At 45.2% G+C, this 27178-nt stretch overlaps 1 protein-coding gene across 1 annotated transcript in view; it reads left to right on the forward strand.

Moving 5' to 3' along the window:
• Positions 1–5928: 5928 nt before the first annotated feature.
• PSMD11 (proteasome 26S subunit, non-ATPase 11) overlaps positions 5929–27178 on the forward strand; it is a 30377-nt gene continuing 9127 nt past the window's right edge. The window contains exons 1-9 of the mRNA XM_050934963.1: positions 5929–6044; positions 10469–10570; positions 16573–16697; positions 21034–21105; positions 21484–21541; positions 21988–22182; positions 23546–23690; positions 24082–24142; positions 26504–26566. Of these exons, the coding sequence (XP_050790920.1) occupies positions 5954–6044; positions 10469–10570; positions 16573–16697; positions 21034–21105; positions 21484–21541; positions 21988–22182; positions 23546–23690; positions 24082–24142; positions 26504–26566 (912 nt within the window). The 5' untranslated portion in view covers positions 5929–5953. The remainder of the gene's footprint in view (positions 6045–10468; positions 10571–16572; positions 16698–21033; positions 21106–21483; positions 21542–21987; positions 22183–23545; positions 23691–24081; positions 24143–26503; positions 26567–27178) is intronic.

The raw sequence follows: 27178 nt of genomic DNA on the forward strand, positions 1-27178 counted from the left end.
ATGAAAATTGGCCACTTTTCTTACTGGCTGCCATCACTCACAAACTAGATTATAGTTTATGGGTGTACTGAGCACCTTTTATTCAGCTGAATGAAGGAGCAATTAAGTTCCCCTTTGTGTGGTGATAGCTGAAACAACAGAAGTGACCACCCAAGGCACTGAATGCATATGAAGGCTTGAGCAAGCTCTAACTCAGGGAGAGTAAATGGAATTTTCTTGGTACTGATTGTAAATGCAGGGCCTGGTACATTGTTTGGCTGTAGCTATGTGTGTCAGGTGCAGGAAAAGCTGCAGAAAGTGAAGAGAAAGCAGCAGAAAGCAAGAGCAGCAGTGGTGAGTAAGGCCATCGGAGGAAGACAACAGACAGAGCTCTTTGGGGCCTGGATTTCTGATCAAGGAAACTGCTTGCCATCAGACAGAATGCAATCAAACAAAGTTTTCTTTAAACATCTTAAGATCTGTTTCTTTATCTGGTGGTGGTGGGCTAAGTTCCCTGTAAGCTGCATGGCTGCGCAGCAGCCTATTTAGCACTGTCCAGGAGCTCAGAAAACCCACCCAGCTGGGACCTTCCACGACCGGGAGAGGGGAGCCCCTCCCTTTGTTAACCAGGAACTCAGATCTTAACTGGATGTGCTCTAGGTTCCAAACCTCAGAGTCACCATCCAGCAGACTTGTTCCCCCAAACCGCAGCTGTCAACAGAGATAAAACTAAGGACAGGATTAACTATAAAGCAAACTGGTTTATTAAACGGTGACTCAAACAGGAAACAATAACTTATAGGACCCCTGACAAAACAATACACAAAGGGCATACAGGTACAGGTCCTGCCACGGCCGGCACAGGCGCTAATTCACCCAAATCCTCACCCCAACTTGGACACTGTTTGGTTCGAATTCTCACGCCTCATGGTGGAGAGTGCTCTGATTGGTTTAGAGCCCTCAAGGAGCGTGGACTATCAGGCACCGCCTGATGGACCAGCCTGCCCATTCCAGGATGTAATGTGTGCTGGGACTTGTAGTGAGCACTTGCTCACACGCTCTCGCCCCAGAGAGGTGGCTTTGTGATTGGTTCTTGTTGGGTGATGAGAGGTCGTTGCTAAGCTAGAGAAGCCCGTGGGTGGGCCCGAGCTCTGGCCCTGCTGCAGCCAGGGAAGGAGCACCTAACATGCGGCTCCAGCTCCGGAGCTGCCACAGCAGGGAGAGGTGCCTCTCCCCGCTAGCCCAGGTGCTGCTGCGGGAAGAGAGAGCTGGGGGAGTCTTCTCTCCCTGCCGTAACCCCAGAGCACCCTCCTGCACCCCAAATCCTTCATCCCCAGCCCCAGTCAGAGCCCTCACCCCCAGCCAGAGCCCTCACCCCCTGCATCCTCTCTGCCCCACCCGAGCCCCTCATCCCCAGCCCCACCCCAGAGCCTGCACCCCCAGCTGGAGCATCCCCACACCCCACCCCAGAACCCACCCCCCCAGCCCTCTGCCCCTCATTCCCCAGCCCCACCCCAGAGCCTGCACCTCCAGCCAGAGCCCTCACACCTCTACACCCCAACCCTCTGCCTCAGCCCTGAGCCCCCTCCCACATGCCAAAACCCTCAGCCCCACCCCCACATGAATTTTGTTATGTTCCCCAATATGAAGGTGATGTGTCACACATCACCACCATATTGGTGTGTGATGGAGTTTTGTTACCAATCTGCCTGGAGCATTAGGTGATTAGGCTGACGCCGCAGGATTGTTTGGGGAGGAGATGACGTAACATGCGAAGTGTTTAAATTTTAAAGCTTTATTAATAAAATAATAAAATACAGCGGAGAGTGCTGGGAACTCTCCCACGTTACTTAGGGGAAGAAAGAAAGCATTAGAGCCCCAAGCCCTAACCCACTTTCATAGTATGAAATTCATACTCACACACACACTACCCAAAACTGGCCAGGCCTGGGTGTAACATAAGAAGAAGAGGGGGAGGGGTGGATGGAAGTTCTTGCCCTAGGTTCCTTTGGGGGTGTTCCATTCCGCGACCTCTATTCCTGGTGCCTCTTGTGCCAGGTTAAACTGGCTTTTTGTGGGTGTTTTATTTTTTTAAAAACACATTTGCTAGACTTTGCTGGTTTTTTTGTGCTGGCCTTTGCTGTTGCTGCTCCATTCACTCCCATTGTTTTTGCTGTTATTTTTATGGCTTTGCTTAATTTTTTTTTTTTAATGGTTGGTCGGGGGGTTGGACTTCCCCCTTCTGTCTTGGCAGGGAGCATAGCTTTTTATCTTTGGACTGAGCTTGCCTGCTGCAGTATTGAATTAGCCCGTTCTTTGCTTTCTTCTTTTTCTCCCTCCCCCCTCAGCCTCTTGTACCTGCAAAGGAAACTTCCACTCCCCACTAACACACCTTTGACCCTTCCCAAAATGCCTTGCGATGCATGGAACAGTATTAGCCACATATAATGCTAATCTGCCTTCTCCGGGGACTCCTTGAGGGAGGGGGCCATTGGGGTGTGACAGGTGCACATAACAAAATTTATTCCATACATGGAAAAAATTAGAGGGAACACTGGTGGTGGGTACTATTAAGACAGTATCACCTTCTTAACAGCCCGATATGACATTGTTTTAATGTAATTTAGATGGAATGTGAGGATGAGAGTTTCTGCTTCTTGGCTCATGGCTGCTGCTCTCCTAATATAGCTACAGAAAAAGACCTCAGACTTTACATACCCCACTATTTACCTCTCTCCACTGTGAAAATTGACCATTTATTCCTACCCTTTGTTTCCTATCTTTTAACCAGTTACTGATCCTCAAGAGGCCTTTCCCTCTGATCTCATGACTATCTGGTTTGCTTAAGAGCCTTTGATGAGAGACCTCATCAAAAGCTTTCAAAAGTCCAAGTACACCCTATATCCACTGCTCATTGACTCCCTCAAAGAATTCTACTACATTTCCCTTTACAAAAGGTATGTTGACTCTTCACAACTTACTGTATTTATCTATGTGTCTGACAATTCTGTTCTTTACTATAGATTCAATCAGTTTGCCTGGTACTGAAGATAGACTTACAGCCGGTAATTGCCAGGATCCTGTCTGGAGTCTTCTTTAAAAATAGATATCACATTAGCTATCTGTCAGTCATCTGGAACAGAGGCTGATTTAAGCACTAGGTTACATATCACTGTTACAAATTCTGCAATTTCATATTTTAGTTCTTTCAGAACTCTTGGGTGAATCCCATCCGGTCCTTGTGACTTATTCGTTTATCAATTTGTTCTGAACCCTCCTCTATTGACACCTCCCTCTGGGACAGTTCCTCAGATTTGTTACCTAAAAAGAATGGCTCAGCTGTAGTGGGTTCTCGTCCATTTCCTCTGCAGTGAAAACCAATGCAAAGAATTCATTTTTGCTTCTCCACAATGGCCTTGATTTCTTGAATGCTCCTTTAGCCCCAGGGGCCCCAGTGACTGTTTGGCAGGCTTCCTGCTTCTGATGTACTTATTTTTATTGTATGTTTTGTTTGCTGTTAGTTTTTGTTGCCTTAGCTAGCTGTTCTTATGTTCTCTTCAAATTCTTTCTTGGCCTTCCTTATTATAGTTTTACACTTGCCAGACTTTCTGCTCCTATTTTCCTCACTAGAATTTGACTTCCAATTTTTAAAGGAGGCCTTTTTGCCTCTAAATGCCTCTTTTACTCCACTGTTTAGCTATGGTGGCCTCTTTTTTTGGTCCTCTTACTGATTTTTTTTTTATTATTTGGGGTATACATTTATAATAGTCTTCAGGCAGTTTGCAGACATTTCACCCTTGTGACTGTTCCTTTTAATTTCTATTTAACTAAGTTCCTCATTTTGAAAGCTAAATGCTACTGTGGTGGGTTTCTTTACCACATTTCCCCTTTCAAAAATGTTACATTTAATTACATTATGGTTGCTGTCACCAAGCAGATCTGCTATGCCCACCTCCTAGACTATGTCCTGCGCTCCATTTAGGACTAACTTAAGAAGTGCCTCTCCCCTTGCAGGTTCCAGGACAGGCTGCTCTAAGAAGCACTCAATTATAGTGTCTAGAAATTTTCTCTCTTCATCCCTTCCTGAAGCGATGTAAACCCAGTCAATATGAGAATAGTTGAAATCCCCCATTATTACTGCATTTTCTGCCTTTGCAGCCTCTCTGATCTCCCCGAGCATTTCACAATCATTGTCACCACCCTGGTCAGGTGGCTGGTGGCATGGTGGGATCCAGTGGGACTCGCGTCTGCTGCCTGGCCAGCCCTATATGGCAGAGTCTGCCCAGTTCCGCACAGTGGGGTCCAGGGTCTCTGCCGTCGGGACCCCACCCATGGCTCCACTCCTGGCCCCACTTTGAGGAGGGTCTCTGGGCAGGAGGCGCTGGGCATAGGGGTCTGTGGGGGCGTGCTTTGGTTCTCAACCTGCAGCCCAGGTAACACACTGTGAGCCGATAGGTTGAGAACCACTGACATAATCTTGTCTCACATAATCTTCACTCTTCCTTCAAAGCCACCCAACCCCTTCCCTTACCCCTTACAGACTGATAGACTTTAAGGCCAGAAGAAACCATCACGATCATCTAGTCTGATTTCCTGTACAACACAGGCCACAGACCCTTAACCATCCCCTACTGTAACAGGCCCGTAATCTCTGGCTGAGTTACTGATGTCCTCAAATCCTGGTTTAAAGACTTCACACTACAGAGAATCCACCATTTATTCTGGTTTAAACCTGCAAGTGACCCATTTCCCTTGCTGTAGAGGAAGGCAAACCCCTCCCCCCTGGGTCTCCGCCAATCTGACCTAGAGGAAAATTCCTTCCTGATCCCAAATATGGTGATCAGTAGGACCCTGAGCATGTGGGCAAGACCCAGCAGCAAGACACTTGGGAAAGAACTCCCCATAGTAACTCAGAGGTAACCCACAGGAACTGAAATGACCACTCAGTCGACCTCCAAAGAGGTGGGATTAGTGGGAAGAGTTTATCATGAAAAGGACTGGCCACATATGGAGAAGGAAGGCCAGGATAAGAGAAGACCGGAAGATGTGTTGTGATTGGCACAATCTATATGAGGGCTGAAGGACGATTGAACAACATGATCAACCTGAACTCAGAATCCTCTCCATCTAGTGCCCCATCTCCAGCTGCTGGGGAGATGTGCTACTAGCAGTCAGACACGGGCCACTTACCACTGCAGGCAGTGTCATCATACCACCCCTTCACAAATGTATCAGCTCAGTCTCTCCAAGTCCCACCCCTGACCCCAAACCAGTGCCCCACAGAGCCCCTGTCACTCACCCAGCCCTCATTACTGCCCCACAGAGCCCCTCCCTGACCCCAAACCTGCGCTCCACAGAGCCCCTCTCACCCGGCCCCATACCTGCGCTCCACAGAGCCCCTCTCACCCGGCCCCATACCACAGCCCCTCCCTGCCCCCCACAGAGCTCCTCCCCTGACCCCACACCAGCACCCCATAGAGCCCCTTGCACCCAGCCCCTCCCTGCCCCAACAGAGCTCCTCCCCTGACCCCACATCAGCACCCCACAGAGCCCCTTTCACGCAGCCCCATACCACAGCCCCACAGAGCCCCTCTCACCTGGCCCCTCCCCTGACCCCATACCTGCACCCCACAGAGCCCCTCTCACCTGGCCCCATACCTGCGCCCCACAGAGCCCCTCTCACCCGGCCCCATACCACAGCCCCTCCCTGCCCCACACAGAGCTCCTCCCCTGACCCCACATCAGCACCCCACAGAGCCCCTTTCACGCAGCCCCATACCACAGCCCCACAGAGCCCCTCTCACCCGGCCCCATACCACAGCCCCACAGAGCCCCTCTCACCCATCTCCCGTCAGACCCCCCCTCCCAGCCTCGCGCACGGCCTACAGGTCCCGGCATGCCCCGCGGCGGGAAGGGGCGGTGCTCCCGGCCGGCTCTTTCCGGCCTGGGCGTGCGGAGCGAGCGAGCGGCTAAGATGGCGGCGGCGGCGGTGCTGGAGTTCCAGCGAGCCCAGTCCCTGCTCTCCACCGACCGCGAGGCCTCCATAGGGATCCTGCACTCCATAGGTGAGCGGGGCGGGGCCGGGGGCGGGCCCGGCCCGCAGCCCGCGCTCCTCGGCCCGGCGGGGGAGCGGGCCCCGCCGGCTGCTGACTCACCGCGGGGCCGGGGGGCACAAGGCCGCAGCCCGCGGGGCGGGGGGAGCGAGGCCCCGGCAGCTGCTGATTCACGCTGGGCCCGGAGGTAGGGGCAGGGCGCCCGGCGCCGGCCCCGCGAGGCCCTACCGGGCAGCGCGTGAGGCTCGGGCCCTGGGGTCCCGGCCCGGCGGGGCTTTAAAGAGGCCCCGATCTCCGCTGTCGGCTGGGGGGGCGACCCTCCCCTGCTGCTGTCGCGCTGCCCGTGGCAGGAAGGGGCAGCCCCCCCCGGGTCAAGCCAACCAGGCCCTGGGGAGGGGGGGGGTGAGCGGCTTTTAGGTGCTGTGACCCCCCAACTCCCCGTGGTGTAGAGCGCTCGCCCTGCTCTGGATGAGACTCGGAGGGTGACCCTGGTGTCAGCTGCTCGGCCGGGGCCCAGCGCCCTCCCTCCCTCTCTGGGTTTGCTGTTACCGCTTTCACACAGGAACACTGTCTCCCTGCCGTGGGGTCCGGGGATCTGGTTTCTGCGGCTCTCTCGGTTGCGGGATCTGGGGTTGAGACTGACCCAGGGTTTGTTTCTGTGTCACTGCCACCCACTGCTTGCTGGAGTAACGTGCTCTGAAGTGCAACTGGCTTCTGAGGCTACAGTTGATTGTGTGTAGTTATTCTTGTGCTACAGTCCTGTTAGGGACTATAAACGGAGGGTGGTATGGCCAGACCTTGGGTTATTCTGCAGGCAGGAGGATGACAACCTCAGCTGATGAGTAATCTAAATATAAGAGGGGTGTGTGTGTGGGAATGATTGGAAACAGCAGCACTTGTACCCAGGGTGAGAACTGTCCTTGCCTTTAAGTGCCGGCCAGACTTGCAGTTGGTGCTGTGTAGGGGGAGTGAATACAATTTGTGGATTAAGCACTAATGGTTTAGAGAGCATTTTTTCATAGTGTGCAAATTTAATTTAAGAATTTAGGTAGGGAGCAGATGCTGTTTCGCTGAATGTTGCTATGCAGCTCATGCTATGGTGGCATACCATAAAACTGGGAAAGCGATACAGTTCTCATATTGGAAAAGTCCATGAGCACTGCTTCACACTGAGAATCACGAACAGTGCGTCCCAACAGCAACCAGTGAGAATTCACTTGTATGGTCTGTTCAGGGGTTTCAGTAGTTCCATCACTGTAGCATGTAAGTGCTATAGTAAGTTGGGTCAGCAGAGGGAGGTCTGCGCTAGTTGTCTAGTGTTTGCCACCCTTAAGGCCTAAGCAGCTCTGCTGCAAGAATGTTTTTCTTGTATAGTATAAAATATGATGCTACTTGAATTGCCTTTTAGAGTACATGAATGTTTCCCAGTGTAAAAATAACCTCAGGTGTGAAAGTGTTGGTAGTTGTGAGTGCTAAACAAAACATAAATAAAAACAGTTGAACTGGAATCCTGGGTTCTGGCTGAAGAAGTACTACAGAAATCTTCAGTGTAACTTTTTTTTGTTTCAGGAATCCACTTTGTTTTTATTTGTGCTACCTTCTTACACTGCAACTGTAACTGTTATGGGGGACTGTCTCAAGGATTTAGCAGTGTCAGGGACATGCCGAAATTGCAAAATGGAGCAGTAGTCTAGTTATGTCAGGGGAAAACCATGTTTAACTCAGGTCCCCAGAATGTCTTTGTAATGTAGATCATGGGATGGGCAGAGAAGAAGCCCTAGAAATAAACAGCCAAACAAATTACCAAGAATCCAGAATTACTAATAGGTGACTTATTTCTGAGGCAAGGGCTTTGAACACATACTGGTGCTATGTGTTTGGCAGTTAAATGTCTCCTTAGCTACTGTATAATATCAAAATAGACCTCTCAGATGGCTGTTCTGCGAGTGGTGAGCTACATATTTAAAAAGAGACTGTGTAGAAGGAAACACACAATAACAATATATAATATGTCTTGCTATTGCATTGGTGGCCTTGGGCAAACAATGAGGTCCACACTGTAAACTAACTAATATACACGTTTGTGTGGTCTGATTTTAGGGTTGGAGTTTCTGAGAAGCTTGCTCAGCCTGTGATGTTAACTAGATATGTGACGCACTAGTTAATTACTGCTTGGCACCTTGCAGGTCTTTCAGACATACCTGTTACTTCTTGTCAAGTCAGTCCTAGTCAAAAGTAGTAGTTTGTGGTAGCATTTCATAGAATCATAGAAGATTAGGGTTGGAAGAGACCTCGGGAGGTTCTAGTCCAACCCTCTGCTCAAAGCAGGACCAACCCCAACTAAATCATCCCAGCCAGGGCTTTGTCACCCTGGGCCTTAAAAACCTCTGAGGAAGGAGATTCCACCACCTCCCTAGGTAACTCATTCCAGTGCTTTTTTATCCCATTTGTTATCAGCTGAGAGATGTGACAAGCTATAGTAGACTATTTTTTATTTTTAAGGCAGTGGGTATTTCTTTTACTATAATTAGACCGCCTGTGCTGAGGAAAGCAAAATTACTTTTCTTATTAGACTGAGCATATTAAGAACAGGAGTACTTGTGGCACCTTGGAGACTAACAAATTTATTTAAGCATAAGCTTTCGTGGGCTGCAGCCCCACTTCATCGGATGCATGTAGTGGAAATGCATCTGATGAAATGGGGCTGTAGCCCACGAAAACTTATGCTCAAATATATTTGTTAGTCTCCAAGGTGCCACAAGTACTCCTGTTCTTTTTGCGGATACAGACTAACACGGCTGCTACTCTGAAACCTGAGCATATTAAGTTACTGGGGAATAAGGTCTTGTCCCGTAGAGTGAGAACTAAGAACTTCTGAATTCTAATCCCAGCTGTAGTGCTGAACAAGGAATCCCAGTTCTGTAGTCTCAGTCGAGTAAATCTCTTCATATTTCTGTTCTTCTGTTGCCTCATCTATAAGATGGGGACACTTGCTTGTCTCACAGTTGTTGGAGATTTAATGCTTGTAAAGCACTAAGTAGTAGCAAAAAGTATGAAACCTTTATGATGGAAGACAGCTCCAACTTTTGCAACTGAGAGTCTGTAATGCCTGCAGAATCTGACATGCAAGTGCAAACAGATGAATTTCACAGCTTCATACAGCCTTAGCGTTATTTTTGTTGTGGATCTCTGGCCAAGTGATTGCAACATTACACACAACAGCGGTGAAAACAAGGATCCTAACACTAAGCAATAAGTGAGTATTTTTTTTACCCAGCTTGCAGATTCTGTGCTTGATGTCACCATTTAGAAGATGTCATTTGTTAGAACACTCCATATGGTGCGACCATAGATGCTTGTTTTAGAGCAATCCTCCTTGAACAGCTAGAAAGGTCTTAGTGATGCTTTATGAATCTGACCTGTTTTCAGGACACGAGAGATTTTGTCAGCTCAATGCAACTATTTGTAAAGTCTAGATCAGGGGTCTCAAACTCAAATGACCACGAGGGACACATGACGACTAGTACATTGACCCGAGGGCCGCATCACTGACACCCCCCCCACACACACTGCCTCTGGCCCTGCCCCCACTCCACCTCTTCCATTAGGCCCTGCCTCTTCCTACCCTTTTCCTCTCTCCATTCCAGCCCCTTCCCCAAAGTCCCCACCCCAAAGCCGCCCCAGGGGGTGCAGAAAGGGTGCAGGATGTGGCAGGGGGCTGAGGGCAGGGAGTTGGTGTGTGGGGTGTAAGAGGGTGAGGGGTGCGGCACGGGGTTGGGGTGCAGGGTGCGGCAGGGGGCTCAGGGCAGGGAGTTGGGGTGCGGGAGGGGTTCAGGGTGCGAGCTCCAGCCCAGCACCGCTTAGCTAGAGCGGCTCCAGGGTGGCAGCGGCTCGCACCGGGGCCAGGGCAGGGTCCCTGCATGCCTGCCCTGGCCCCCAGGCCCGTGCTGCTCCGTTCCAGAAAGCGGCTGGAACTGTGTCCCTGCAGACCGAGGGGGAGGGGCTCAGGGTTCTGTGCATCTGCTGCTCTTGCTGCTCCTCCAGGTATCTCCCACGAAGCTCTCATTGGCCGCGGTTCCCTGTTCTGGCCAGTGGGAGCGTGTGGGGGGCGGACCGAAGGGGTATGCTGCCAGCTGCTTCAGAGAGCGGTGTGGGGCTCGCAGCGCTGCAGGGGGCAATCCCGCAGGTAGGCAGAGAGGTGGGTGGGGGAGCTTGGCGGGCCAGACACAAGAGCCCCACGGGCCGCCCCTGGTCTTGATAAATAGCTGTTTTTAAGCTTTCTAAAGCTAAGTACTTAACATTTTGTATGTAATAAATATTCCAGCCAGATTGACTCCACTGTTACCTGACACACTAGTTAGATTCTGGAAAGAAGTGAAAAACTTTATGTAGATTCTATGTTTTGATTGAAATGGTATTGTTCCACTTTCTTCTAGTGAAGCGCGATGTCCAGGAAAATGATGAGGAGGCAGTGCAAGTTAAAGAGCAGAGCATCCTGGAACTGGGGGCACTTCTTGCTAAGACTGGGCAGGCGGAAGGTGAGCCCGGGTTCTGACTAATTGGAGTTCTTGTAACATGCATGTACACCCAAGTTGATGGGTCTGTAGGGAGATGCAAACATAAGAGTAGAGCTGGGGTGGAGGGGGCTACTTTCTCTCCCGTGAGTCTTTGAGATTTGGAAACTTTTTTGTTTTCCGGTTCTGAAGTTAATTTTAAATTTTTGCAAACTAATAAATCTTTTTAAAAAAAAAAAAACAAACAAAAACAAACTAACCGCTTCCTCACCCCCTCTCACCCGCCTTGTTCCCCCTTTACACTGAAGAATTTTTAAAAATAAATTTACACTTAGCATAAATTAACCAGTTCAACATTATAAGTTGATTTGAATAAAAAACTAAAACTTTTTCTTGAGGAAAATGTTGAAACGGGACACCTCAAGAATTTAAATTTATTTTTCAAAAGCTTTTAAACTGGGTGATTGTTTTGACAAATTAACATTTACTGATAGAAAAATGTGTTGGAAAATTCCCAACCAACTCTACGTAAGAGAAGGTGTTACAGGCTTTCTTTTGGGGATGTATGAAAGGAGAGGAGTGGGTGAAACGTCTCTAATCAGTAATTGTTTGGTTCAGTTATTCCTATCTTTAGTTTCCCTAGAAATTTCTAAGAGAGCATTCTTCTTACAGTGAAAGTTCAGCAGTTTTTTGTTGGAGAATAATGATCTTGCATTTATTGAGCACTTTTCATCCAAAAAGACTTCACAAATAGATACACAAACTTCAGACAGTGCTCACTCCGTCCACTGCAGATGTGCAGCTATAGTGTAGCCAGGCAGCAGTTTAGCCGTATACAACCGTAATTCAGGACATATTGTGGAACATGTGCCTTTTTTTTTTTTTTTTTTTAAACACACTGAAGTTGTTTGGAAAGTGTAAGTGAACAGAATGTAATTAACCAAGTTGGAGTTTAACTCTGCTGTTCTGGTCAACACTGCAGTCTCTTAAAAAGTGTTGATGGGTCTTAAAGAATAATTGATCAGTTTTTGATCTGTTCTAAAAGTCAGATGTTCTATTCCCCACTTACATAAATAAGTACATATTTTGGCTTTTTCGTTTATATGTTGGTACTAAATTAGTTACGTCTGGGTATTCTAGACATTTGCCACATCCTGATTTGCAATTGAACATAGCTTGTGGCAGAGTAGATTGTTCCCAGTGTTGCCCTAAATGCAGAGAAACTGTTCCTTTCTGAACTGGTAATTTAAGATCACGCCAATACAAAATTAGTTCCCTCTTTTAAAAATAAAGCAGAGTTAGTTGTAGAGAAAATTGAATAAATGTTCTAGGATTCATAAAAGTTGGAGACAGGAGACTTTACAAACAACGTAATGCACTTTGGGTGACTCCCTAGGATGGCTCGTTAACGGGATTACCACCAAACCAAAATGCTTCTTAGTTGAGACTAGTACTAATTTTATAAATTGGTGCTTGATTGAAAGTTGGGATTTTATGTACCAGATGTCCGCTAGTGAGGACAGTAAGCCTACTACAGCAGTGGTTGTCAAACTTTTGTACTGGTGACCCCCTTCACAGAGTGAGCCTCTGAATGCAGACCCCCCCGCCCTTATAAATTATATATTTTACATCCAGCATTTATAATGATGTTAAGCGGGGTTTGGGGGAGATGCTCACAACTCATGACCCCCCATATAACCTTGTGGGGCCCTGAGGGGTCCTGACCCCCAGTTTGAGAACCCCTGTACTACAGCAAGGATGCTCTGAAAGATTGGGAAGGAAGAGAGGATTTACTAGCACTCAGAGAAGCTCATTTAGTGCACGACCTGGATCAGGACAGGATGAAGGTTTTGGGCTTCCCAGGGCTCTGCCAGGAGGTGGAAGTAGGAAAAAAAGAGATGATGCCTCTTTCTACTCCCCAGCCTGGTGGAAGTGACTCTGCCACTTTTTCTGTCATCCGCTGTGTGAAGATAGCAAAATTGAAAGGGTGTGTGTATATTGTCATATCTTGTGCCTTCTTCTAGGCCCTATGTACATAAGTTATACTAACTTTTACATCAGGCTGGGGTAAAATATTCCCTGCAATCTAAGGGTCTACGCTTATACCTCTGAATTTGACCCTCACATTTCTGTTTTGCTGCCTAAAAACAGTGACATTTTCAAAAAATCTCATCAGTTTCATTATGTTATAAACAGCAGGAATGAAACTGATTAAATTTATAAATTTTGCTCTGCTACTGGTATTTTCTAGAGGAAATTTTCCTCTTGTCGCTGTTATTGCTCTTCAGTCCTCCCAAAAGCCTTGGTGAAAAGAGGATTTTAAAAGCAGACAGGGAATTAGTTATAACTACTACAAAACCAATTGCAGTCAAAGATTTATAGCATTTCTGCCACACTGATTGACTCCCCCAAATCCCCTAAGGATCAAAGCTTCCTAGTTTCTTGACTGAGAACTCAACACAGTGCTATAGTGTTTGTGTAGAGTCACACCCAAAATGTCTCCAGTACTGCAGTCGGGAATGTTATGCAAAGTTTGCAGCATAGGGTCTAGCGAGTGGGATGTCCCCTGCAAATTTTGGACAATAATTAAAAATCCTAGGGGTGGAGTGAGGTGATCTACAGAACCTTTCTTCTCTAGGAAATTAAGTTCACAAACACAACAACCGTTTAGGAAAGAAAGGTAAAGCCTGATTTGGTAGGCCACTAAACTGCTGTTAACATGAAATAAATTGGTAATCTCTTCCTAATGAACCAATGTTCTTATTACAAACAGCATTGCTGCAATTGACCTGTTGTCGTCTGTCCTGGCAGAGGCTATGAAATAAACTGGCATAAGGACTAATTTACCCCTTCGTCAGTCCAATCTTATACTGTTGCTCATTGCCATAGGATTGTCGTTGTTCCCTCAGGTCAGGGACTGGGTGAATGGCACTGTAATGTGTGTTTGCCTTTTTCCCCTCAGGGAGCAGCAGACTTAATACTTCATGGCTGTTATTCAGTTGTCTAGGGCTGTCAGTCACTCCCTCCTTACCAACACCACACTTACTTAACAACTACTACAGATAGTTAGCAGTAATTCCAAGGGGAAAGACATTTCTGTTGGAATTCGCAGCTTCTTGGTATGAATTTATAATCCCTCAGCCACAAGTTAGTAAAACGTCTGGATTTACTGTCGTGCTCCCAGTGACTCAACATTTTAGGCCTCCGTTTGCATCAGATCTCTAGTGAAATAAAACTTGGTGAATTACCAGGTGGGATTGGGCAAGGCTGTTTAAATCAGGTGCAATATTTGTTTAACCTGAAAATCCTGTTTTTTTAGGAATTTTGGCCTATTAGCATTCTGCATCTTTATGCAGAAGACCTAGGTTTGAGTTGGTCCTGGCCAGCAGGGGATGCTGCAGAAGCATTGTGCCCAGGAGATGAGGTAGTGCCTTGTGTTACTTGAGAAACTGATGGATTTTGAAGGGGTGGGAGGGGGTTTAAGAAGACAAGCTAACTTAGTCATGTGACCCAAAGCTAAGCAGGCAAGATCATGTCTGGAGGGAAATGAGCATTGCCCGATATGTTCAGTGGGAAAACACTAGTGTCTTCATGCCATCATTGCATCTGAGGTGTCACTTCAGCCTATGTGCTCCCTTCCTCCTAAATCCAACGGGCAGATCCAGAGGCAGCCCTTTGAACTGCAGGAGGGAAGATTATGTTAGAGGTTTTAGTCTATATCTGGCAAACTTCATATTTGTTGTGGCACTGGGAGAAAAGGCCGTTGTCAGCTTGTTGCTGTCATGATGGGTTGCATTCGTTATGAGACAAGCCATTGAAGAGATGTCTTTGCCTTCTCCCTATAATGACAAGTACTTTACTTACCTCTCTTAGGGGGCGTATAATTAGGAGCTTTCAGTGGAATCATAGATTATTAGGGTTGGAAAGGACCTCAGGAAATCATCTAGTCCAGCCTCCTGATCAAAGCAGGACCAACCCCCAAATGGCCCCCTCAAGGATTGAACTCACAACCCTGGGTTTAGCAGGCCAGTGCTTAAACCACTGAGCTATCCCTGTGTTTTAAGTATCTTAAGAATGAATGCCACCAAAATCATGGTCCATTAAAGCTGTAATCTCTTGTTACTTCCACTGCTGGCCTGTGAAGTAGCAATAACATTATTTGTTTTATGAAAAGGTCACGACACTAATGAAAATTCCTGGTCACTGTAGATTCAAACATCGGAGAAGTTCAGTCAGTAATAATTCCTAAATTGGAAGGATCTTGAACAAAGTGATCTCAGGCAGGGTGGGATTGTGAGATTAACTGCTGCGTTGTCATGCTCCCCATGTCAATCCTAGCAGTGCGTTGTGAACATACTCATGACTTGTGGTGCCCAAGTATTATTACAAGATACAAAAGAGCCTGCATTGAACTTGAAGGGACACTTAAGATTAATAGGTTTCATCTGTGAAAAAACGATCTGCTTCCCATACATGGAAATGGTAACACACCACCTTTACCAAGTGGGATAGAATACTTTTAAATTAAGCTTGGGATATAATTCAATATGGTAATCTCATTTGTGATGTAATTATTGATTAAGGGTTTGAAAATAAAGAAATGTGAACTCCCCCAAAAGTATGAGGAAACAATCTACACGTTCTTATAAAGCTGGGAGAATTTTTATGCAGTAACACAAAATATAGTAATACATACAGTATTAAACTAGCTGACATCCTGAGGTCCCTTCCAACCCTGATATTCTATGAGAGAATATTGTTTCTTGACTGTCTTTACTGGACTCTCAAAAAAACTGAAATGTATGGGAAGCAACAAGAACTTAATGTACTTTGTATAGTAATTTCAATAAAGAGATTGAAAAAAAGAACCTTTATTCAATTCTTGGATTTCAGTTTTCTCCTTTTTGGTTTAAAGTAAGAATTGTAAAGTGATTATCTGGTATCTTAAACAAATTGTGCAATCGTAGTGTACTATTGATAGTCTATAGCTGTGCCATTTTGTACTGTCGTCCTGTCAGATTGGGTGTGGTCAGTACCTGATGGGGGAGTTAAGATTGTGCAGGAAATAAGACACACTTCCCTGAGTGTTGAGCCAATGCCGTAGCATTCTGCTCGGGGGTTCTGTGCTGCTGGAACCTAATCAAACACCAGGACAACTTGTCACTCTAGATCCCACTGTGATTATCACAAGAGCAGAGCTGTTAACTCTTGAGTCCTGGCAAAATTCTAATGGCTCTGCCTTCCTAAGTCCTCCTTCTCTTCCTTTCCTAAACTGATGTGATGGTGTGTGCAACATTGAATGCTCTTGTTGCCACATTCCATCACAGTGTAGGATTGAGTGATCTGTATTTATAGCCCATATCTATATCTGTTGGGGCTTCACTACACGAAGTTGAGATGCACTGCATAAGTGTAAATTAAGATAAACTAATAAGCAGAGCAGAAAATAAGTTAAGATCTAAAACAATGCACATGATAGAAAATGTATGCAGAATTTCATATTCATAACTGTTCTTCCTGCTGAATGTATATTATGTTGTGAATCTGACCTGTCTCTTGTGAAGGTGTGTGAGGGAGGGTACATTAAAATATTAAACAAGAGCAGGCAAAGAATACACTTGCATTACAAACTCCATTGCCCCTCTCTTCCAAAAATCTCAAAGCACTTTTCAAATATTAAGAACCTTAAAACACACTTGAGGTAAGTATTGTTATATGCTTTTATAAATAGGCAAATTGAGTGGTTTGCCAGAGGTCCCATAATCAGTCTGCATCAGAACCGGTAATAGAACCCAGAAGTCTTGGCTTCCAGTCTCTATTTAACTACTATACACTCTTCATTGGGAATCATTTACCACTGACTTACAGGAAGGTGATACTGGTTTTCAAGCATTGGTATAATACGTTTGCTGTGTGTAGACCTAGCGAGTACCCAGATTGCAATATATCGTTAGACTATTGTGTATCTTCTTGTTTGAGTACCTAAATGTTGTTGTTCTTTCATGGCTCGTTTGTCCTGAATACAGAACTTGGAGGACTTCTGAAGTATGTTCGACCGTTCCTGAATTCCATCAGCAAAGCAAAGGCAGCCCGTTTAGTCCGATCTCTCCTTGATCTGTTCCTTGATATGGAGGCAGCTACAGGACAGGAGGTGAGACCCCTTGAATTTAGACAGGAGCTCATTCATCAAAGGCTTACAGCACTACTATCTGATTTGTTCTGCTGTACAGTGAAGCATCATTTGTATTGTCACAAGACATGCTCACTATGTAATGCATCTGCTTATATTCCAGTAATAAAGTATTGGCTACTCTAAATCTAATTCATGCATCATTATGTAAACTGAAAGAAATTACTGGATTTTCTAGAAGCCTCAATATGCTAGGAATGAAGTAATTCTTAGTTTGGATTATCTAAACTTCTGAGAATCATGTTGCTTGCTACTAAAATTACTAAAACTGTACATTTATATAGTGTGATCGGGGTGCAGAATGCTTCATGAGGTGCAATATACCTGCTCCAAAGAGCTCAGTCTGTAGGCGCAATATGTCACAGCACATGACCAGAGTGATGAGTGCCTTAAGGCTGGAATGGTTCATAGAATAATTGAGGTTTTATAAAGTTTTAAGAAGGTGGATGGAGCTTGGTGTATATTACTTACCATCTTTCAGCATATGATCTCGAACCCCGTATTGCAACACCTCTTTCAGGCAAGTATTTCTCCATACTACAGATTGCTCAATTGAGGCACAGTGATTTTACCCACAGTGGCAGAGCAAGGAATGGAGCCCAGGAGTCCTGCCTTTGTTTCCATGGATGACTCCGTCAAGCATAATCAGTCTCTATTTAATGTAGCTTTCATCTTTTCCCTGAGGAGACTACCTCAGCCAAATAGATCTCACCAGTAGGAAAGGTTTCACAACATTCAGTCTAAATTAAGCCTTTGGTTAAGTTTCGTCCCATTTGTCTTAGCTCCCCAGGCTGGGTTTCTTGGGCAGAGTGGCTAATTCAGTCTGTTTTAGGATGTATGTGCAACCAGCTTATGAGTATCCTCAAACTGGGTGACTGTAGATTTTGGTATAGCTGACACTTTCTGCTAGTGTGGGATAGGAAGTGAGGATGCGGGGGACTAGGAAAAATCTGAGCAACTTTTATGGAAAGCTTAGTACACATGTTCAAATAGATGGAGAAATAAGTCCAGAATGGAGGACACAGTGAGAGGCAGACATCACCCTGCTGATTAAGCTAGCACAGTACCATAGCAGCATCTCCAAGTAATGCCTGGGAGACATCACCCAGTTCAGTCAAAATATTCAGCTCCAGACATACTCGGGAGCCAGTACTTAATTTGTAATGCAAGAGGTGCCAGGGCACAGGCAATTGCTCAAGCAATTTTTTTTTTCTTTCATAATTGATGCAGCAAGCCCAGAGGTGTCGGGCCTCTGAACTGCCAAGCCTAGAGGTTAGACACTGTTGGGAGGCAAGCCACAAAATAGCTTTGTACAGGGAAGAATAGCACCGGGACTCCAACAGTAAAAGTATTTTATTGGTGATTCTCTGCAAGCCAGAAGATCCCCCACTGTTTGACCCCAGGATGGTAGAGTTTGTATGATTAGCCGTTAAAGAAGTATTTATAAGCAAAATATGCTTGATAGGGAATCATAGAGAAATGAAACCCTATGATGCCAGTTGCATAATCATCTTACAGATCAGGACAGGGAGTCAAGAAATCTAGATTCTGTTCCCAGCCCCTCTGCATATTTGTGTGACTGACAAAATGTCACTTCTCTGCCTCTGCTTCCTTTATCTCTGAAATAGGGATGTTGAAAGGTTTAATGTTTATGAAGTACTCTTGGATGGAAGGGGCAGAGAATTTTGAAGTATTTTATTAGTGTGCAGTAGAGATCATTTCAGAACTACAGAAACACTACCACCTCTTTGATGGAATATGGTAGCTCGTTGCTGCTCCAGAGCTATTTGGCAGGAATTCTTGTGGGGGGAAGTGATTCTTGAGTTGAAGTTCTGGCTCTGATACTTTATCCTCCTCTGGCCTTGGGTAACTCATATAACTAAGGGATTGAAAAACTTCAGACTTCTACAAGTCAGAGGCCCATATAATTTGGGGTACTACTAGCAATGGCCTGTGGCAACTCCTCAGTGAGAAACCCAGTGATCCAGGTTCCAGTTGATACAAAGGGCAGGGATTGCTGATCTTGGATACTGCTCAAGGGCACCATCCTTTGTCTCAGTCGCTGGCTCTCGCTGTGTATGATTAAACTGGGCTGTTGGAAGAGAGAGCTTGCTTTCTCATGTGCCAGAGCCTCTTGCTTGCTGAGGTGGCTTCTGCCTTCCTTTAGTCTCCATTTGTAACTGATCCTTGCCCCTGAATATCTCCCAGGCCTGTCTCTGCTGCTGATCATAGCTTTCTCAAGCAGCAGATATGACACTGTTCTTGTTAGTTTCACAGCTGCTCCTGAATAGCAGAGCTGAAACTGCCCAGAGTAGTTTTGATTTCATGCTACAGCTTTTTGAGAGAACTAGGAGCAACAGTAATAGCACTGGAGCCAGGACGATATGTTAACACTTGGGATTTTCTTCATAACCATAAGCTCCAGATGCTTCATTTTCTGCTCCGTCTGTGGCAACACAGACCATGGGGAGTTCCTCTTCATTTGTCTTACAAACAGGATGGCACCTCGGCAGTTATCTGGCTGTGGTTTTGTGTCCTCAAATTTTGTTTGAATCAATATAGTTAGTCTAAAATAGTGATTTTAAAGGAAAAACACCTCAGCTGTGCCTTTTGCTGCAGTGGGCTTACCTGTGGGAACAAGTGCATTTTGCTCTCACTAGGAGACACCTCCACTATTGCCACATAGTGAAAATGTCACATTTCACTTGTGGTGTAGTTAAGGTGACCAGACAGCAAATGTGAAAAATCGGGTGGGGGGTAATAGGAACCTATATAAGAGATACTCCAAAATCGGGACTGTCCCTATAAAATCGGGACATCTGGTCACCCTAGGTGTAGTTCTGCTGCGACTACAACAGGCTTATGCTAGAGAGAAACTCTTGCTTATCCTCTGGGTTTTTTAAATACATGTAATATACAGTAACAGACATTGATCAGCAGTCATGACACGAGGTAAATTAGTGATAATAGGTAGTTTATATTCTAAACGTAGCCCTTTTATCTCAACATTCCCATGAGGTTATAACATCTAGACAAATTAGAGGATTGGGCCAAAAGAAATCTGATGAGGTTCAACAAGGACAAGAACAGAGTCCTGCACTTAGGGTGGAAGAATCCCATGCACTGCTACAGACTAGGGACCGGATGGCTTGGCAGCAGTTCTGCAGAAAAAGACCTAGGGCTTTCAGTGGACAAGAAGCTGAATATGAGTCAACAGTGAGCCCTTGTTGCCAAGAAGGCTAATGGCATTTTGGGGTATGTTGGTAGGAGCATTACTAGCAGATCAAGGGACGTGATCATTCCCCTCCATTTGGCATTGGTGAGGCCTCATCTGGAGTACTGTGTCCAGTTTTGGGCCCCACACTACAAGGAGGATGTGGAAAAATTGGAAAGAGTTCAGTGGAGGGCAACAAAAATGATTAGGGGGCTGGAGCACATGATTTATGAGGAGAGGCTGAGGGAACTGGGATTATTTAGTCTGCAGAGGAGAAGAATGAGGAAGGATTTAATAGCCGCTTTCAACTACCTGAAAGGGGGTTCCAAAGAGGATGAATCTATTCTAGACTGTTCTCCGTGGTAGCAGATGACAGAACAAGAAGTAATGGTCTCCAGTTGCACTGGGGAGGTTTAGGTTGGATATTAGGAAAAACTTTTTCACAAGAAGGGTGGTGAAGCAGTGGAATAAGTTACCTGGGGAGATAGTGGGATCTCCTTCCTTAGAGGTTTTTAAGGTCAAGCTTGACGAAGCCCTGGTTGGGATGATTTAGTTGGGAATTGGTCCCACTTTGAGCAGTGGATTGGACTAGATGACCTCCTGAGGTCCCTTCCAACCCTGATATTCTATGATAAATGCATGCCTTCTGCTTGGTTCCTGCTACAGTCCTCATTTTACAGAAGTCACATAAGTCTGACACACTTGAGGTGGGATGTGCATTAAGTTGTACCTAATGTGAGGCTATGTTTTGGCTATATATGATCCCAAGGTCAAGGCTGATTGAAACATACAGGATATGTATGTCATCATTGACTGTGTTGTGAAATCTCTGCTTCTGAGGTAATTGACTTAAACCCGTGCCTCATTTCAGTAAGGTTAGTATTAGTCTGTAGCAGATAACCTGGTATTGAGCACAGGCCTTTAGACCTATATGGTAAGAATCAGCACCAACTTTTTTCCATTTTGTTTTGCTTGTCACTGCAGTGTATAGAACAGTGATTGAGTTGTTTAGGTTGGATGATCTTCCTGTAATAAAGAGAATGGAAGAAGAGGGTTTAAAAATTTCTTTTTGTTCCCCCTAAGGTCGACCTGTGCTTAGAGTGTATTGAATGGGCCAAATCAGAAAAGAGGACTTTCCTACGCCAGGCTCTAGAGGTATGGTGTGTGTGTGTGTGTATGGATGCAAAGTATGTGGTTGTATTTTCCACTTGACTGTATTCAGTGTTTGTTTGTAAATGCAGAGAGCTTTTTTTTATGTTCCCCAGATCTGCGCAAGTGACAGGGCAACATGATTATTCTAAGATTTGTTGCCCTTTATGGGGCAACTTGGGCAGATTGTTCTTGGTGGGAGAGTATTTTCCCCAGTTGTGTTTAGATCCAGCAGAGCTTCCAGACAGCGTTTGGAATTAGACGGTACAAAGCAGAGCACTAACAGCCAATAAGTGCAAATTAAGGAGAATACCAAGTTTCATTTTGCAGAATCTGTTACCTTTCTCTGACTTTCCTCACAGCAATTCTTTTTCTCTTCTGCAGGCAAGACTGGTGTCTTTGTACTTCGATACAAAGAGATACCAAGAGGCATTACAGCTAGGTAAGTTGCCACCAGGTGGCAATAGTTCACTGCTTCCAAATTAAAAATGAGGCTGATATGGGAAATGATGAGTTGTATTATGTACCAGGACACTTTGACCTGTCTAGCAGGGACCCAAAGACATTACATTCTGAGTGCTGTATCAAATCTTCCATCTTAATAACTGGTCTCCTGTCCCTAGTTCTTTCATATCCCACTTTGATCCAAGACTACTGTACTCTTGATCCAGACTGAACTGTTATGCTTCCCGTCCTTCAGTTTTTTTTCTTAGAACCACACAACGTGGGCATGAGCACCGTGGGCTCTTCCAGGCACTGAATGCATGTCTGAAAAGCAGCATTACTTTGGGGAAGGAGCAGTTGTCCACAGTGATCTTGATTTGCTCCCACTGACCCAAGAACTGTTTGGAGCAAGTTACAAATGCTGCTGTTCATGTCTCTTGCCAGGATCTCAGCTCCTGCGGGAGTTGAAAAAGATGGATGACAAGGCTCTCTTGGTTGAAGTGCAGCTATTAGAAAGCAAGACATACCATGCCCTGAGCAATCTGCCAAAAGCAAGAGCAGCTTTAACCTCTGCACGAACTACGGCCAATGCAATCTACTGCCCACCCAAACTGCAGGCAGCACTGGACATGCAGTCAGGTAAAGCCCTTCAAGAGAAGGAGGTCCAGCATCAATGGGCTGTAATATGGCTTCTGTGTCTGATGTGACCGATGTGGTACTTCATGTTACCACTACCTGAAAGGGGGTTCCAAAGAGGATGGATCTAGACTGTTCTCAGTGGTAGCAGATGACAGAACAAGGAATAACTGTCTCAAGTTGCAGTGGGGGAGGTTTAGGATGGATATTAGGAAAAACTTTTTCACTAGGAGGGTAGTGAAGCACTGGAATGGGTTACCTAGGGAGGTGGTGGAACCTCCTTCCTTAGATGTTTTTAAGGTCAGGCTTGACAAAACCCTGGCTGGGATGGTTTAGTTGGGAATTGGCCCTGCTTTATTAGGGGGTGGGACTAGATGACCTCCTGAGGTCCCTTCCAACCCTTATATTCTATGATTCTAAGAATTGAAATGCTGTCAGTGTGATCCAGGTTGCAAACATTTGAGGTGTTCACAACTGATCTAGATAACTATTTCTCAACCCTCTGATCGCCTCAGTTTGTACGTGGAGACTCATGCTTTCTTAAACCACTTTCATTGCTGTGTTGTTTCTGCATACACATCAAACCCCAAAATGAGTGCTTTAAAAATCATTAGATTTTAAAAATAAATTTTAAGGTTTTTCTTTGCCTTCTGGCACTTAAGCCTCCTGGGTGCACTTGGGTCATATTTTCAAGCTTTCCTCTGCAGCCATAAGGCCTAGAAAGTATTTAAATGAAAGGTTAGAATGTCGTGTACTCACTTGACTTCAGGAGCTGGAACGTTAAGTAAAACACAGAATACCATGAGACTCATACTAAAATCTCACAGGTTGGCGACAGTGAAAGCATTAGCTCTGCTGCTATTTGTTGCAGCTGCAGATTTCCCTATTTCAATCTGGTGGTAAATTCATGCAGCAGTTCAGTTTCTTGGAACCTCTGTCTGTCTGACCAGGCAAAACTGATGAAGCCATCATTGGTACTAATGAGTGTGGGAAGATGCCTTCAGCCTGCAGTTCCAGGGGTCCCATAACTTTTCTAATGTGTATCATTTGGAGAAGCTAGTACTGTAGACTTTGTCTAGACAGACAGAGAGGAGGTGCAACATATGTTTCAGCACTTCATTGCTTGTTTTATCTTGCTAGAGCCACAGCTTTTGTGCAAGTTTTTCTGAGTTTGCTCTCGCTCTGTTTTACTTGACGTGGAAGAGAGAACTAGGGTTTAGAGGACTTCAGGAATGAGTGAGTTTAAAGGAAAAGTATCCCTTGCAGTAAAGTGCGACATGCAGTGTTAAGCAGCCACACTTTCATCTGCCTCCAGTTGAATGCAGAATTGAGTTTGACTTCTGCCTGTTTTTCCCTCTCTCAACAGGTATTATCCACGCAGCAGAAGAAAAGGACTGGAAAACAGCCTATTCCTATTTTTATGAGGCATTTGAGGGATATGATTCAATTGACAGCCCAAAAGCCATCACTGCATTGAAATACATGTTGCTGTGCAAAATCATGCTCAACACGTAGGTGGACATAGGTTATGGGAAGAACAATTTCATTGGAACAGGAGAGGAATTGCCTATTCCAGTCTCATAGCTAACCACACAACTGAAGCAACCACACTCAGCCAGTGCTTCTTTTTTTTAAACCAGAGCGTCTATTTCTTTAATATTTGAGCCTTGTAATCTCATGTCTCCTGGGAATGCCCAGTTTCTCATTAGAAATTAAGTCCAAGACATTTTAGTTTTATAATGGAAAAGCTGAGTGAGATGATTTTGATGAGCACTTAGGTGGAGGCATGTGAGAGTCAGGAAGTTTGAGGCTCAGTTGGAAAAGGTAACTGTTAATACCTGTATTTCGAAGCACAGTGACACTTGTTGAGTAAATGCTCTTTTCCTTCCCTTCTCTCTCCAGCCCAGAGGATGTGCAGGCATTAGTGAGTGGGAAGCTTGCTCTGCGGTATGCAGGAAGACAGGTATAGAAAACTCTCTCAGCCTTTCAGTTTTCCTTCATTAATTGATGTTTGACTATTAGCGGTAAATATGCCCAATGGCCCGTGGTGGGATGTTAGCTGGGATGGGATCTGAGTTACTACAGAGAATTCTTTCCTGAGTGTCTGGCTGGTGAGTCTTGCCCACATGCTCAGGGTTTAGCTGATCGCCATATTTAGGGTTGGGAAGGAATTTTCCTCCAGTGCAGATTGGCAGAGGCCCTGGGGGTTTTTCACCTTCCTCTGCAGCGTGGGGCATGGGTCACTTGCTGGAAAATTCTCTGCACCTTGAAGTCTTTCAACCATGATTTGAGGACTTCAATGGCTCAGACACAGGTTTGATGCAGGAGCGGATGGGTGAGATTCTGTGGCCTGCATTGTGTAGGGGGTCGGACTAGATGATCATGGTGGTCCCTTCTGACCTTAAAGTCTACGATTCTATGATTGTCTCTCTCCCTACTTCAGCTGAGGTTCTGGCCCTTTGTTAGTTCACTTACTGTGTTAGTCTCTTCATTGCTTTCCCCTGTATTGTTAAATGCTGGTGTGGGCGCTGGTAGGCCTGATCCTGTAATGGAAGCTGAGTGCACTCAGCATATTGATGTAGCATCTTGCAGGCTTGGGCCCAGCATATACAGCTGTACTGTGTAATACTTTTGCTTGTCTTAGCTCACTTTGAAAATCTCTCTTCATTCAGAGATAGCTGAGCAGTTCTTGAGAGATCCAGAAGAGTATAAGGCGAAGCTGAGCAGCTAACATCTTAGAACAAACAGGATTTTTCTACTGAAATGAAACAGTTTTTCATGTAATTCTTTAAATATGGAGGCCCTGTCTTCAAAGCAAGTGTTTGCCTGGGCTCTGGCTTAGTCTTAAAATAAGTAATCCATTCGTGGTACACATGAGTGATCCCACAGTAACAAACCAGCTCGTGCTTTTAATGAGGTGTAGGCTGAACATGGGACTAAGCCAGGAAGTCCTACAGTCTGATCCAGGCTTAACCATTGACACCCTCTGTGGTCTTGATTAATCATGTAACTAATTGTTCTGGCTCAGTTTCCCCATCTGCTAAAGCACAGGGGATTATGAGGTCTAGCTAATAAGAGGATTGTGGTGAGCACTGATTATTGTTAAGATGAAGTACCCGTTTCAGAGAGGATGAATGAACGGTGTCTTGTCTGTACCATATTTCTAAATAAACCCTGGTCTTTCCTACCCAGCTATTGTATTGGGCTGCTCCATCTTCCATTGCATAAGATACTGCTGGATGCTCTATTTGTTGTCTCTCCACCCGCCCACCCCTCCTGCAAAAAAACCCAAAACACAATCATGGTATCTGAGCACTTCAGATATTACTTCCCGACCTCACAGGGGGATGTTATCCCCATTTAATAGATGGGAAAATGAATTGCGCAGGGCTGCATGCTAAGTTAGCAGAAGATATGAGAACACAACCCCATGTCCCCTGACTTCCAACCAGTGCCCTAACCACTAGACTACACTTCCTTTCTAATGCATCTACGCTGCCTGAATAATGCTGATTAACTTGAAAAGTAATGTTTCCAGCTTCCCCATAGTATAAAACATCCATTTGTTTGGGAGAGTCTGCTGAAATGTTCTCAATTAAGTGGGATTGGGAGAGAGCAAAGCACATTGTTAATCATGATGGGGTGATTTGAAAATCTGAATCCTTGCAATATGCCAGGCCTAGCAAATCTTTACCAGAGCCATTTTAGCTCTTTATTAGTACTAATCCTCAACTAACACGCAGGGTAATGTTTCAGTCCTTGTTTCTGTCTACAGTTCTCCTTCCCTACAGTTACTAGGATGATGAGACCTAAAACATTCTCTCTCATGCCGGAAGTGCTTCCTGTAATACAGCCCATGTCACTAGTATGTCTAGTGTCTCCCCTCTCCCCCCACCAACGTGAGAGAGCGTAACTGAGGTGTGAAATGTGATTTAACTGGCTAAAAATGCCTAAATTTGCAGCTTCTGAAGGCAGTACTGAAATGTGCACGTTGCAGAACTGCAACTGAAGTTACTCCCTTCGTTCAACCTAGGCAGGAACCGCATTCTTTTGCTGCAGCTCTCAAACATTACAGAACTCCAATCCTTTGTTAGCATGAAGCTGTTGTGATACTGGGTGACCTGCAACTGTTGGGCTTTTTCCTTCCTCTGTGGTCAGCTGATCTTGTTCTGTGTATATGGAATTAAACAAACATGGAACTTTGTTGCAAAGGGAACATTCTTCCTTTTTGTAGTTAAGAACTTTCTCTGTGCTCCATTCAGCTGGCATACCATTTTTCTGGACACCTCCAAATACTGACACTAGCTCCATTTTCTCTTTGCAGACAGAAGCTCTAAAGTGTGTGGCACAGGCCAGTAAGAATCGATCGCTGGCAGACTTCGAAAAGGTAAGTGAGCAGGAAGACTCCAGATGGGAAGAGGTTGCGTTTTAAGTGTTGAGGACTGTGTGAAAAGATGGAAGTTTTAGTGCTCATGATGGAGCCAAGCAATAGCAGAAAGAATGTTCTTGTGGTATTTGCTTGAGTTTGAAAACTAACTTCATTTTGACCATATTTGCTTTCTGTGAACAATTAAGTGGTCTAGTTCTAGCACTAATTGGTGGGAAAAAATGGAAGCTGGAATATTTACTGAAAGACCATTTTAAATTGCTTAGTTGATTGTAGTATTTGTGCTCTTCTGGCTCAGTATCACATGATTTGCATAACAACATGAAGTTTGAAGCCTGAATACTCTTAACAAACCGTTTGCTATTAATATGAAAAGGGAGGAAATTTGGAAACACTGAATAATGCAAAATTCTCAAGAATTTACCAACAGAGGTGAAACTTGACAAATTATCACAGAGCAAATTCTTATGCTGAGGGACAGAGCAGGGGTCCTGGTGCTCTGTAAACTTGTCCCCTTCTCCAGCCAAGAGAGGGTACATCTTATCTTGACCTACAGAACCCTGCTGCTATTCATAGAATATGAGGGTTGGAAGGGACCTCAGGAGATCATCT

The sequence above is a fragment of the Gopherus flavomarginatus genome, chromosome 25 (assembly GCF_025201925.1).
Source record: "Gopherus flavomarginatus isolate rGopFla2 chromosome 25, rGopFla2.mat.asm, whole genome shotgun sequence".
In the NCBI taxonomy this organism is placed as follows: Eukaryota; Metazoa; Chordata; order Testudines; family Testudinidae; genus Gopherus; species Gopherus flavomarginatus.